At 45.3% G+C, this 13,856-nt stretch overlaps 2 protein-coding genes across 4 annotated transcripts in view; one reads left to right on the top strand and one right to left on the bottom strand.

Annotated features, from left to right (window-relative positions):
* The window catches only part of LOC121283261 (intraflagellar transport associated protein), a 95,359-nt gene extending 86,864 nt beyond the window's left edge, over positions 1-8,495 (bottom strand). The window contains exons 1-2 of the mRNA XM_041197643.1: positions 8,491-8,495; positions 3,894-4,069 (exon numbers count right to left, since the gene is read on the bottom strand). Of these exons, the coding sequence (XP_041053577.1) occupies positions 3,894-4,069; positions 8,491-8,495 (181 nt within the window). The remainder of the gene's footprint in view (positions 1-3,893; positions 4,070-8,490) is intronic.
* The window catches only part of rag2 (recombination activating gene 2), a 38,785-nt gene extending 25,947 nt beyond the window's left edge, over positions 1-12,838 (top strand). For 2 of the 3 annotated variants that reach the window (XM_041196741.1, XM_041196742.1), the window contains one exon: positions 10,411-12,838. In XM_041196741.1, the coding sequence (XP_041052675.1) occupies positions 10,435-11,988 (1,554 nt within the window). In that variant the 5' untranslated portion in view covers positions 10,411-10,434 and the 3' untranslated portion in view covers positions 11,989-12,838. Of the gene's footprint in view, positions 1-8,160; positions 8,235-10,410 lie in introns of those variants that run through there. The other variant, XM_041196743.1, reaches the window with a different exon arrangement.
* The last annotated feature ends 1,018 nt before the right edge of the window (positions 12,839-13,856 follow it).

Below are 13,856 nucleotides of genomic sequence, written 5' to 3'. Positions count from 1 at the left end.
GATCCAGGTCCAGGTCCTGACCCTGATCCTGGTCCTGATCCAGCTCCAGGTCCTGATCCTGATCCTGACCCTGATCCTGGTCCTGATCCAGCTCCAGGTCCAGATCCTGATCCTGACCCTGATCCTGGTCCTGATCCTGATCCTGACCCTGATCCAGGTCCAGATCCTGATCCAGATCCTGACCCTGATCCTGGTCCTGACCCTGATCCAGGTCCAGGTCCTGATCCAGATCCTGACCCTGATCCTGGTCCTGACCCTGATCCAGGTCCAGGTCCTGATCCAGATCCTGACCCTGATCCTGGTCCTGACCCTGATCCAGGTCCAGGTCCTGATCCAGATCCTGACCCTGATCCTGGTCCTGACCCTGATCCAGGTCCAGGTCCTGATCCAGATCCTGACCCTGATCCTGGTCCTGACCCTGATCTAGGTCCAGGTCCTGATCCAGATCCTGACCCTGATCCTGGTCCTGACCCTGATCCAGGTCCAGGTCCTGATCCAGATCCTGACCCTGATCCTGGTCCTGACCCTGATCCAGGTCCAGGTCCTGATCCAGATCCTGACCCTGATCCAGGTCCTGACCCTGATCCAGGTCCAGGTCCTGATCCAGATCCTGACCCTGATCCTGGTCCTGACCCTGATCCAGGTCCAGGTCCTGATCCTGACCCTGATCCTGATCCAGGTTCAGGTCCTGATCCTGATCCTGACCCTGATCCTGATCCTGATCCTGACCCTGATCCTGATCCAGGTCCAGGTCCTGATCCTTATCCAGATCCTGACCCTGATCCTGGTCCTGACCCTGATCCAGGTCCAGGTCCTGATCCAGATCCTGACCCTGATCCAGGTCCTGACCCTGATCCAGGTCCAGGTCCTGATCCAGATCCTGACCCTGATCCTGGTCCTGACCCTGATCCAGGTCCAGGTCCTGATCCTGACCCTGATCCTGATCCAGGTCCAGGTCCTGATCCTGATCCTGATCCTGACCCTGATCCAGCTCCAGGTCCTGACCCAGGTCCAGGTCCTGATCCTGATCCTGACCCTGATCCAGCTCCAGGTCCTGACCCAGGTCCAGGTCCTGATCCTGATCCTGATCCTGATCCAGGTCCTGATCCTGATCCTGATCCTGACCCAGGTCCAGGTCCTGATCCTGACCCTGATCCAGGTCCAGGTCCTGATCCTGATCCTGACCCAGGTCCAGGTCCTGATCCAGCTCCAGGTCCTGACCCAGGTCCAGGTCCTGATCCTGATCCTGATCCTGATCCAGGTCCTGATCCTGATCCTGATCCTGACCCAGGTCCAGGTCCTGATCCTGATCCTGATCCTGACCCAGGTCCAGGTCCTGATCCTGACCCTGATCCTGACCCAGGTCCAGGTCCTGATCCTGACCCTGATCCTGACCCAGGTCCAGGTCCTGATCCTGACCCTGACCCAGGTCCAGGTCCTGATCCTGACCCTGATCCTGACCCAGGTCCAGGTCCTGATCCTGACCCTGATCCAGGTCCAGGTCCTGATCCTGACCCTGATCCTGACCCAGGTCCAGGTCCTGATCCTGACCCTGATCCAGGTCCAGGTCCTGATCCTGACCCTGATCCAGGTCCAGGTCCTGATCCTGACCCTGATCCTGACCCAGGTCCAGGTCCTGATCCTGACCCTGATCCAGGTCCAGGTCCTGATCCTGACCCTGATCCTGACCCAGGTCCAGGTCCTGATCCTGACCCTGATCCTGACCCAGGTCCAGGTCCTGATCCTGACCCTGATCCAGGTCCAGGTCCTGACCCTGACCCTGATCCTGACCCAGGTCCAGGTCCTGATCCTGACCCTGATCCAGGTCCAGGTCCTGATCCTGACCCTGATCCAGGTCCAGGTCCTGATCCTGACCCTGATCCTGACCCAGGTCCAGGTCCTGATCCTGACCCTGATCCAGGTCCAGGTCCTGATCCTGACCCTGATCCTGACCCAGGTCCAGGTCCTGATCCTGACCCTGATCCAGGTCCAGGTCCTGATCCTGATCCTGATCCTGATCCAGGTCCTGATCCTGATCCAGGTCCTGATCCTGATCCTGATCCTGATCCTGACCCAGGTCCAGGTCCTGATCCTGACCCTGATCCAGGTCCAGGTCCAGGTCCTGATCCTGACCCTGATCCAGGTCCAGGTCCTGATCCTGATCCTGACCCAGGTCCAGGTCCTGATCCAGGTCCAGGTCCTGATCCAGGTCCAGGTCCAGGTCCTGATCCTGATCCTGACCCTGATCCAGGTCCTGATCCAGGTCCTGATCCTGACCCTGATCCAGGTCCAGGTCCTGATCCTGACCCTGATCCAGGTCCAGGTCCAGGTCCTGATCCTGACCCTGATCCAGGTCCAGGTCCAGGTCCTGATCCTGACCCTGATCCAGGTCCAGGTCCTGATCCTGATCCTGACCCAGGTCCAGGTCCTGATCCAGGTCCAGGTCCAGGTCCAGGTCCTGATCCTGATCCTGACCCAGGTCCAGGTCCTGATCCAGGTCCAGGTCCTGATCCAGGTCCAGGTCCAGGTCCTGATCCTGATCCTGACCCTGATCCAGGTCCAGGTCCTGATCCAGGTCCTGATCCTGATCCAGGTCCAGGTCCTGATCCTGATCCTGATCCAGGTCCAGGTCCTGATCCTGATCCTGATCCTGATCCTGATCCTGACCCTGATCCAGGTCCAGGTCCTGATCCAGGTCCTGATCCTGATCCAGGTCCAGGTCCTGATCCTGATCCTGATCCTGATCCTGATCCAGGTCCAGGTCCTGATCCTGATCCTGATCCTGATCCTGATCCTGACCCTGATCCAGGTCCAGGTCCTGATCCAGGTCCTGATCCTGATCCAGGTCCAGGTCCTGATCCTGATCCTGATCCTGATCCTGATCCAGGTCCAGGTCCTGATCCTGACCCTGATCCTGATCCAGGTCCAGGTCCTGATCCTGATCCTGATCCTGACCCTGATCCAGGTCCAGGTCCTGATCCTGATCCTGATCCTGACCCTGATCCTGATCCAGGTCCTGATCCTGATCCTGATCCTGATCCTGATCCTGATCCAGGTCCAGGTCCTGATCCTGATCCTGATCCTGATCCTGATCCTGATCCAGGTCCTGATCCTGATCCTGATCCTGATCCAGGTCCTGATCCTGATCCTGATCCTGATCCAGGTCCTGATCCTGATCCTGATCCTGATCCTGACCCTGATCCAGGTCCAGGTCCTGATCCTGATCCTGATCCAGGTCCTGATCCTGATCCTGATCCTGACCCTGATCCAGGTCCAGGTCCTGATCCTGATCCTGATCCTGACCCTGATCCTGATCCAGGTCCTGATCCTGATCCTGATCCAGGTCCAGGTCCTGATCCTGATCCTGATCCTGATCCTGATCCAGGTCCAGGTCCTGATCCTGATCCTGATCCTGATCCTGACCCTGATCCTGATCCAGGTCCAGGTCCTGATCCTGATCCTGATCCTGATCCAGGTCCAGGTCCTGATCCTGATCCTGATCCTGATCCTGACCCTGATCCTGATCCAGGTCCAGGTCCTGATCCTGATCCTGATCCTGATCCAGGTCCAGGTCCAGGTCCTGATCCTGATCCTGATCCTGATCCTGATCCAGGTCCAGGTCCTGATCCTGATCCTGATCCTGATCCAGGTCCTGACCCTGATCCAGGTCCAGGTCCTGATCCTGATCCAGGTCCTGATCCTGATCCTGATCCTGATCCTGATCCTGATCCGGGAATATTTAATCTATTATTTGTTGGGGTTTGAGGCCTCAGACGGCTCCAAGTTGCAGTTTGTTATTAATGAGCCGTTGCTGTAATTCTGTTCTATAATTAACATATAATTGGAGTTTGTGATGAACATTTTAATAATTTTGGAGTTTGCTGTTCTCTTACCTTCTGTCCTGACGCCTAGCAACGCCAAGTGGGCGGGGCCGGGCCGGGGGTGCGGAGCATGCTGGGAGTTGTGGTCCTGTTGGGCGGAGTCTGGAACTACAACTCCCAATAGGCAGAGCGGCCCGTACCCACCGGAAATGGGCCCACCTAACAAATCAACTCTCTGAATATTGGTTCTGGAACCCAAGGGAGCAAGTGGGGACTAGATGTGTCATCTAATGTCTCTTACACCATTCCATTATTAGGTGATATCCTATAAATATGTTGAATATATTGTTATATCCAATGCTCCCAAATATTAATCCCACAAATATCACAGTGGATTGTAAAGATGTGGTATACCAAAGAGTAGAGACAAGGCAAGAGAGAAAGTATTAATATGGGAGATGATAAACAGACCATGACATGAAGGGTCAGAGAGTACAATCCAAGAGTAAATCAGCAGATGGGGAGGTTACAAAAATAATAAAAGGACAAAACTGAAGGCCCTGTATCTAAATACACATAACAATCGAAACAAAACAGATGAACTGATAGTGCAACTGGAATAAGAAAGCACAATCTAATAACCGTTACAGAGATGTGGCTGCAAGATGATGCAGATTGGGACCTGAATATTGAAGGGTATGTGATATTTAGGAAGGACCGGGAGCTAGGAAAAGGTGGATTAATTAAAGATGATATTAGAGAGAGATGATCTAAGTTCAGGAAACCAAGATGTAGAAGTTGTTTGGGCAGAGATGAGGAATGATTAAGGTATGAAGTCACTTGTGGGTACAGGCCCCCTAACAATAATCACATAGTAGGACAGGATATCAAAGAAAAAATAATGGGAGCTTTTCAGAAAGGTACAGTGATTACACGGGGGATTTTAATCTACATATAGACTGGAAAAATCAAATAAGCAAAGGTAGCATACATAAGGAGCACATAGAATATTTTCGAGATATTTTCTGAGAACAGCACGTTCTGGTACCAACCAGAGAGCAGGCTATACTAGACCTGGTATTGAGCAACAAGATAGAATTAATTGATAACCTCATAGTGAAGGCACCCCTAGGTAGCAGTGATCTTAATATAACTGAGTTTTACATTCAGTTTGAGGGAAAGAAGAGTGGGTCGAAGACTAATATTTTAAACTTAAATAAGGGCAATTATGAGGGCATGAAATCAGAGGCAGCAGAGGTGAACTGGAAATTCAGGTTAAGGGATAGACCAATAGAAATGCAGTGGTGGACATTAAGGGGGATATTTGAGAATACACAGAATAGATACATTCCAACAAGAAAGAAAAATTCCAAGGGAGGACCCACCATCTGTGGTTGACTAAAAAAGTTAATGATAGAAACAAACTTAGAGAAAAAGCATATACTTGTGCAAAGACATGTGGCAGGTCAGAAGATTGGACAGAATATAAAAACAGCAAAGAGTTACTACAAGATTAATAAGGAGACAGAATATAGAGTACTAGAGAAAGTCAGCTAGAAATATAATGACAGAGATTAAAAATTTCTGCAGGCACTTAAAAAAGAAAAGAGTTAACGTGAGTGTTGGTCCAATAGAAAGTGAGTCCGGGGAATTAATAATGGAAAATAAAGAGATGGCAGATAAATTGAACAGGTATTTTGCATCGGTCTTCACTATAGGGAATACAAGTAACATCCCAGAAAGAGCTGTAAATCAAGAATTGGAAGGGAGGGAGGAACTCAAGACAATTACAATCATCAGGGAAGTGGCACTGAGCAAATTGTTGGAACTGCGGGCAGACAAGTCCCCGGGTCCTGGACTTCACCCTAGGGTCTTAAAAGAAGTGGCTAGTGGGATCATTGAAGCATTGGTTTGAATTTTCCAAAATTCCCTCGATTTGGGGAAGGTTCCATTAGATTGGAAATTAGCAAATGTAATTCCTTTATTCAAAAAGAAAGGGAGACTGAAAGCAGAAAATTATAGGCCAGTTAATTTCATATCTAATATAGGGAAAATGTTAGAAGCTATTATTAAAGACGTTATTGCAGGGCACTTAGCAAAATTCAACTTTTTACACTTTATATAGATGATTTGGAAGAAGGGACCAAAGGTATGGCTACTAAATTTGCTGATGACAGAAAGATAGGTAGGAAAGTAAATTGTGAAGAGAACATAAGGAGGCTGTAAAAGGTTGGAGATAGGTTAAGTGAGTAGGTAAAGATCTGGCAAATGGGGTATATTGTGGGAAAATGTGAAATTGTCCATTTCAGCAGGAAGAATAAAAAAGTAGCATATTATTCTAAATGGTGAGAGATTGCAGAGCACTGAGATGCAGAGGGATCTGAGTGTCCTAGTGCATGAATCACAAAAGTACAGCAAGTCATTAGGAAAGCTAATAGAACATTATCATTTATTGCAAGGATAATTGAATGCAAGAGTAAGTAGGTTATGTTCAGTTGTACAGAGTGATGTGGAATTCCCAGTTCCTGAAACAAAACAGGAAGTTTTGCTCTCTCTAGGCATGAGTGGATTTTATTGGAAATTCGTGCCAAACTTTGGCAATGTTGCTACTCTGCTGACTGGATTGCTAAAAAGGAATAGAAAATTCCAATGTACACAGGAGTATCAGAATGCATTTGACAGCTTGAACGCTGTATTAACAATTTCACCTGTTCTATCAGCACTGATTATACAAAGCAGTTTAAGTTGGCTATTGATACCAGTGATATTAGTATTGCTGCCAGTGTTGTGGGTGTTGTTGCTGAGTTGCTACAAGAAGATGAACTGGGCATTGAGAAGCCGATAGGGTATTTCTCACAGCAATTGAATGTACATCAGAAGAAATTTTCAACTATAGGGAAAGAGACTTTAAGTTTGGTGTTAGCTTTGCAGCATTTTGAAGTGTATGTTGCAAACAATTATTCAGTCACAGTTATATATACTGACCACAATCCTTTGAAGTTTCTGGAAAAGTTTTGGAACAGAAACAATAGGCTGTTTCAGTGGAGTGCAACCATTCAATTTACAAATTATACATGTGGCTGGATGAAAAGATTTTATTGCAGAAACATTGTCAAGAATTTAAAATTCAAAAGAACTTGGATATTGGCAAACGGAGAATGGACTGGAATGAACTCTATTTTTAAAAAGACTTGAATATATTTTCATGGCTAATGCATGTACACTGTGGTGTAATAGTTTTGTCTGTATAGTTAAATGTAGTAAGAGATAAGAAATGGGTTCAAAAATGAAACCCTCTTTTTGGAATTATGATTGTTCATTTTTTGCTAAGGAGGGAAATTTGAGAATGGATGTTATTTTTATATTTTTGGGGAATATTATGTTATTCTGCAAAGAAGACTGTGTGTGTGTGTGTGTGTGAGAGAGAGAGAGAGAGAGAGAGATTTAATTCAACTGGGCAAGAGATTAATATGAGCCAGGTTGCCTGGGGGGTTTAAAACATGAAAAGGATGGAAGTGTTAGGTTGAGGTACAAGTGAATAGGACAGGTCTAACATTTGCATTTTTAGACAAATTTAGAGTTTGTTTGAATATCAAAGGGGAGTCAGAGGTATCAAGAAATGTTTGCATCTTGCAGGAGTTCCATAGATAAATAGTAGTGGGGATCCAAAAGCAAAGACTGAGACATAAAAGATTTTATATTTGGAAGGATTTGAGTTTCAAAGAGGTGTGAGAATAATGGAACTGGAGATGAAATGGGGGAAATAAAAGGTATTTTAGAGTTACTGTGGAGAGCTTAGATGGAGATAGCTAGAGCTGAGTTGGGAGTTGTTAGCTCTGGGCTGGGAGGAGGTGCAGTTTGAATCAGCCATAGAATCAAGTCAGAAAAGCATTGGGCTACAACAAGCAGTTTTATTCTGAAGTGTATTCCACTGCAGAGTGGATGAGGGTAGTGGTCATGTGTTATGCCTTTACTGAAGCTACAGCAGTTTGCCTTGTGTAATATTACTGGATTTCTTTATGGTTAATATGTATAAGGGAGTGTTGCCTGGATGGTAGGTCTGGCTAAGTAGAAAGTTTTTTGGGGATTGTTTTGTAAGACTAACCTTAATTGTGTAACTCTAATCTTGTGTGCTTAATTTTTTTTATTCTTGTTTAATAAAACTTTTACTTTTAATTTTTTAAATCCCAAATGAGTTACTAGACCTGTTATTGCTCAGATCTGCGCATCTTCTTCTCATTTTCAGAATATAGAATAAAAGTTTGGGGCCTATAAGCCAAGTTTCCCTCTGGGATTTGGTTTGTGGTTTAACATCAGCTGTGGTCATATCAGCTGCCTCATTGCGTGGCTCTGGAGAAACCTTTTTAACCCAAAGAGCGTGGACATTCATTGCTGCCATAAGGAGTTGTCAAGGTGAAAAGCATATACTTATTGAGAGGAATGCTCACTAAGTACTCAGGAAAACAGAATAGAAGGACATGTGCTGAAAGGATTAGTTGAAGTAAAGTGGGGGGAGTCTCACATGGCTCATAAACACTGACATGGACTAGTTGGACTGAATGGCCTGATTCTCTGCTGTAAATTCAATCCAATTCAATAAGCTAAAGCTGACCAACAAGTTCAGGCAAAAGACACTGCATAAGTTGCAAACCACCATGACTTCATTTACACCATTTTATTTGTCTGAATGACAATTCACCTTCAACCCTGCCATTACATTTGCTGAATTTGCACATTAAACTTGAATTAATCTCTCAGGTTACTTGTACTAAAACCGTTTAAGTGCCCTTTAACTGCATAAAAGTACAGCATAATTGCAGTTGTTGATCTTCTGTAAATGATCAGGAGTTACTGACACATCTTATTTGAAATAAAAATTCTATTATAGTTGCTTGGAGGGGGGGAGGGTGGGTGGTGCGGTGCTAAGGTGAGGGATTTATGCCTCGTCTGTATGGAGGACATATTGCTACTTTTTTTTATTTGTTCTTGAGATGTTTGCCCAGGAAAAAGACTTTCCCAAGGCTAAGGTAAACCAAGAGGCTGCTGGGATAATGGATGAGATAAAAGAGGAACTCAGAGCAGATAAGCCACCTGGTAGGTGGGGTGCGTTCTAGTTTCCAAGGGCAGAAATGGTAGATACTGGCCAAGTAAATACGGAGCTGGTGCCGCAGGGCTGGTGGATTACTAATGTTACGTGCTTCTTTCATAAAGGGGAGAAGGAGGGCCATCAGGTTACCATGGGCAATGGGAAAGCATTTAGAAACAAAATCCATGGGAAAATTCACAGCCAGTTGGACAAGTGTGGACCAATAAAGGGGAACCAGCAAGGGTTTGTTCTGGATTGAGTTTTTTTTGATGAGGTAACAATCAGGGTAGATGAGGACAGTGCATTGGATGTTGTGTACAGACTTCCAAATGGCTTTTGATAAAATAACACAAATTAGCAAATTTGAAGTCTATGGGAATAGACAGAAGCAGCATGTGTACAACATTAGGTAAGGGAATGAAAACAGAGCGTTCTGGTCAGAGGTTGCTTTAGGTCGCAGGGTGTACACAGTGGAATCCCCCAGCAGGGTGTACACAGTGGAATCCCTCAGCAGGGTGTACACAGTGGAATCCCCCAGCAGGGTGTACACAGGGTGTACACAGTGGAATCCCCCAGCAGGGTGTACACAGGGTGTACACAGTGGAATCCCCCAGCAGGGTGTACACAGGGTGTACACAGTAGAATCCCCCAGCAGGGTGTACACAGGGTGTACACAGTGGAATCCCCCAACAGGGTGTACACAGGGTGTACACAGTGGAATCCCCCAGCAGGGTGTACACAGGGTGTACACAGTGTGTACACAGTGTGTACACAGGGTGTACACAGTGGAATCCCCCAGCGTTCAGTACTTGGTAGGGCAAAGCCATGGTGATGACCAGCAGGAATCTGCAGCCTCCCAACCATTTCCATCATGGGGATTATTCCCTGGACCTATTTCCCTGCCACTGCAAACCAATTTCATCTCCAGCTGATGTACGAGCAATCCATTTAGGGTCTCCAATGACATGGTTCTGCTACTGGAGGATTCCATTGTAACTTTTAGAACTACTGCCCCCAACACTGCCCACCCCCACCCCCCCCAACCAACACCACCAACACCCCCAACCCCCACCGTCGCTGCAACCGACATTCCTAAGGGAGAACAATAGTTCAAATACAAAGCATTTCCTGAGCTGGAACTGAAAAGAAACAAAGTGAGCTGAATGAAGATTTATTGAAACTAAACAGCAGTAACCAGGGTGAAAGCAATTACAGCTTGTGCATTACGAATAATGGATTTTTAAAAACAAAATAATCAATGTACAATGTTTTCATCATTTAATAAAAGAATTTCATATCCTAAAGTAATTGAATTTTGAAATATAAAGTGAAGGTCATTTTAAATTGTTGATTTATCAGACAAATTATAGGGAAAACAACATCTTTGCACCTAGGAAAGTCGTTGCAGAGCAGTTAGCTCCGCATCATCACAATCCATAATAATCAATTTCCTGATAAATCTTTCAGTTCTAATATTATTTCATATTTCTTTTCCTTTCGAAGGTATATCAGCTTTCCACTGCAGAAATGTCACTGCAAATGGTTTCAGATTGCAGCAATTCTACGCTCATCTATCCGGGATTCTCGTTGTTCAATTTTCATGGTGAGGTCTTTTTCTTTGGTCAGAAAGGGTGGCCAAAAAGATCCTGCAGCACGGGAATTTTTCTTCTTCATCTCAAAGGTCACATTCTCAAACTGAAAGCTGTTTCATTTTCGCCTGACTCATGCTACCTCCCTCCTCTGCGCTGTCCTGCAATAACTCATTACTCCGATCCCTCCGAATCAAACAGCCTTTTATATCTCATTCACGGTGGAAGAGATCCAAATAATGACTTACCTAACTCACTTTACTTGATGATGGTTTACAGCAGCAGTGGTAACAAGAGAACATCGCTCCGCTGCATTGAGAAAAATCTTAAAGGGGATGTCCCTCAAGGAAGATATGGTCACAGCATCAATGTGATTCAGAACAAGGGACAAGCCATGTGTGTCTTGTTTGGGGGTAGATGTTACCGGCCTCCAGGGCAAAGAACCACAGAAAACTGGAACAGTGTAGTCGATTGTTTACCACAGGTTTTTCTGATTGATATAAACAATGGTAACTGCACATCCCATATGCTTCCAGAAATAGAAGATGGGTTTTCATTCCATGTCTCCATTGCAAAAATTGACACTGTCTACATATTGGGTGGCCATTCCATTGAAAACAATCATCGCCCTGCAAGGTTGCTTAGTCTAAAAGTTGATCTGTTCGGGACCTATCCAAGTGTACAGTGTACAATACTTAATGGTGGCATCTCTGTATCAAGTGCAATAGTGACCCAAGCGAGCAAAGATGAATTTGTAATTGTTGGTGGTTATGAATCTGAGAACGAGAAACGAATGATTTGTAATACCATCATTTTGGAGAATGATAACATTCAGATCCTGGAAAAGGAGCCTCCAGAATGGTCAAATGATATTAAAGCAAGCAAAACCTGGTTTGGTAGCAATATGGGAAGCAGCGCTGTGTTAATCGGCATCCCAGGAGAAAGCAAGCAAGATACAGCTGAGGCACACTTCTTTTATATAGCAAATTTTGGACAGTTAGAGGAAGAAAACCAAGCCTCTGCCAGCCAGGAATCTTTTACTGATCCGGAAGAATGCAGCACATTTGAAGATTCAGAAGAATTTAACTTTGAAGTGGAAGCTGATTGCTCTGATGATGCAGAGAACTTGGATAATGCTGATGAGGAAGGTTACTGGATTAAATGCAGCTCCACCTGTAAAATGAACGTTAACATCTGGGTGCCTTATTACTCGACAGAACTCAATAAACCTGCAATGATTTTCTGCTCCAGTGAAGGGGATGATGGACACTGGGTACATGCCCAGTGTATGGATCTCTCAGAATCACAGCTGATTCAGTTTTCTCAGGAAAACACAAAGTATTTTTGCAACGAGCATCATAGAGGAATTCGAACTCCACAGAAGAAAAAGCAGATAAAGCGAACACCAATAAAATCCCCACGTAAGAAATCGCCAGCAACACTGAAAAAGACGCCAATGAAGAAAAGCTTTCTGAAGAGACTGTTTGATTGAAACTGTGAGATTTTTAGTATAAATGAGACTTGAAAATGATTGACAATTTGCAACAACTTAGAATTCAACATTTGGGGTCATGGCAATATTTGTGCATTCTGATATCTAGCTTATTTTAAACTTATTACTGTACAAAAATACCCAGCATAGTTGCGTAAGCTATGTATAATTGAATAATTGTGTGGACTTTATATAATCTATGAATAATATGTATGCGGTACACAACAAACATTGAGCCAAAAGTCATCTCAATGTTAACATTGTATAGCCTACATGCACCAAGCTGTGAATTCTTTCTTGTTAAATAAAATACTGTCTATTTTCTTATTTAACAAAGTATATAGTAGAAAGAGTGCAGAAAAGATTCACAAAAATAGTTCTGGGGTGAGGAACTTCAGTTATGTGGATAGGTTGGAGAAGTTGGGATTGTTTTCTGTGGGGAAGACAAGGCTGAGAGGAGATTTGATAGAGGTGTTCAAAATCATGAGGAGTTTGGACAGTGTAGATAGGGAGAAACCATTTCCATTGGTGGAAGGATCGAGAACCATAAGACAGAGATTTATGGTAATTGGTTAAAGAAGAAATGGAGACATGAAGAGAAACTTTTTCACGTGGTGAGTTGTTAGGATCTGGAAAGCCCGAGAGTGTGGTGGAGGCAGATTCCATTGAGGCATTCAAGAGAGAATTGGATTATTATCTGAAAAGGAAGAATTTGCAGGGTTACGGGGAGAAGGACACTGTTTCTCCTTCAGAGAGTCAGTACAGGCACGATGGGCTGAATGGCCTCCTTCTCTGCTGTAACCATTCTATGGTTCTATATTCTGTTGGAAATCTGAAATATTCAGCAGGTCAGGCAGCATCCCTGGAGAGAGGTTGATGACATTTCATCAGGACAAAAGTTCAGAAGGGTAGGAAAAAAATGTTCTGACATTGACCTGAAACATTAATTTTCATGACCTGTTGTGTTTTCTCAGTATTCGCTGTTTTTATTTCTACTTCACTGTAAGTTGCACTAGATTCTCAGGGCAGGATTTTACATGTCGGCGAGTGGGGGCGGGGCCTGCTTGCCGATGCTTAAAATGACGTGCAGTGACATGGGGGGGGAGCTCCCGACATCACCGCGCCCCATTTAAATTTTCAGGAAGGCAGGCGGACAGTGAAATCAGCTCCGTGCCCACTGCCCTGTCAATGGCTAATTGAGGCCAGTGACAGAGTCAATTAAGTAATTAAAGGGCCAGGAGCCCTGGTGCGAACCAGAAAAAGCATGAACCCTCATCCACGGGCGGGCTGAGGTTTCATGTAAGTTTTTAAAAATTTTAATAAAGTTTTTGTGAAAATTATGGACATGTCCCAACTCATATGACACGAGGGGACATGTTTGGGAAATTTTACTTTTCTATTTTTAGGTTTGTTTACATTTTGAGCTGATCTCCCTGAGGCTGCACTTAGCCTCAGGGAAATGAGTCGCTCTATCGTGCGCATGCATGAAAGAGCGCACTCTCGATTTTGGGATATCCCCCCACGCGCACAGGATGCGCATAGCGCTTCTGTGCAGACGTCACACTGGGTGGGCCTTAATTGGCCCGCCCATGTAAAATGGCGCTGTGCCCCCAATCAGGGCCGCTGATCGGAAGTGTACCTGTGCACACCCGCCATTCAACTTCGCCCCCGATGAGGGGAACCTTCAGCCCTCAGTGTTCAGGAGGCCAGAGTAGGGCACATTTATAAAGCATTATGTAAAGAGGGAGTGATATTTAAATGGTGCTGTGCAGAAACATAGGAGGTTTGTTGCTTGAACGTTTGCTATTTTGTAATTTTAGCTCTGATATTTCTTTGGTGTCACTGCCCTGAACCCAATATTTGGGGCA

The sequence above is a fragment of the Carcharodon carcharias genome, chromosome 10, assembly GCF_017639515.1.
Source record: "Carcharodon carcharias isolate sCarCar2 chromosome 10, sCarCar2.pri, whole genome shotgun sequence".
Classification (NCBI taxonomy): Eukaryota; Metazoa; Chordata; class Chondrichthyes; order Lamniformes; family Lamnidae; genus Carcharodon; species Carcharodon carcharias.
The sequence above is the reverse complement of the archived record's forward strand: the minus strand, read 5'-3'. Positions and strand labels throughout refer to the sequence as shown.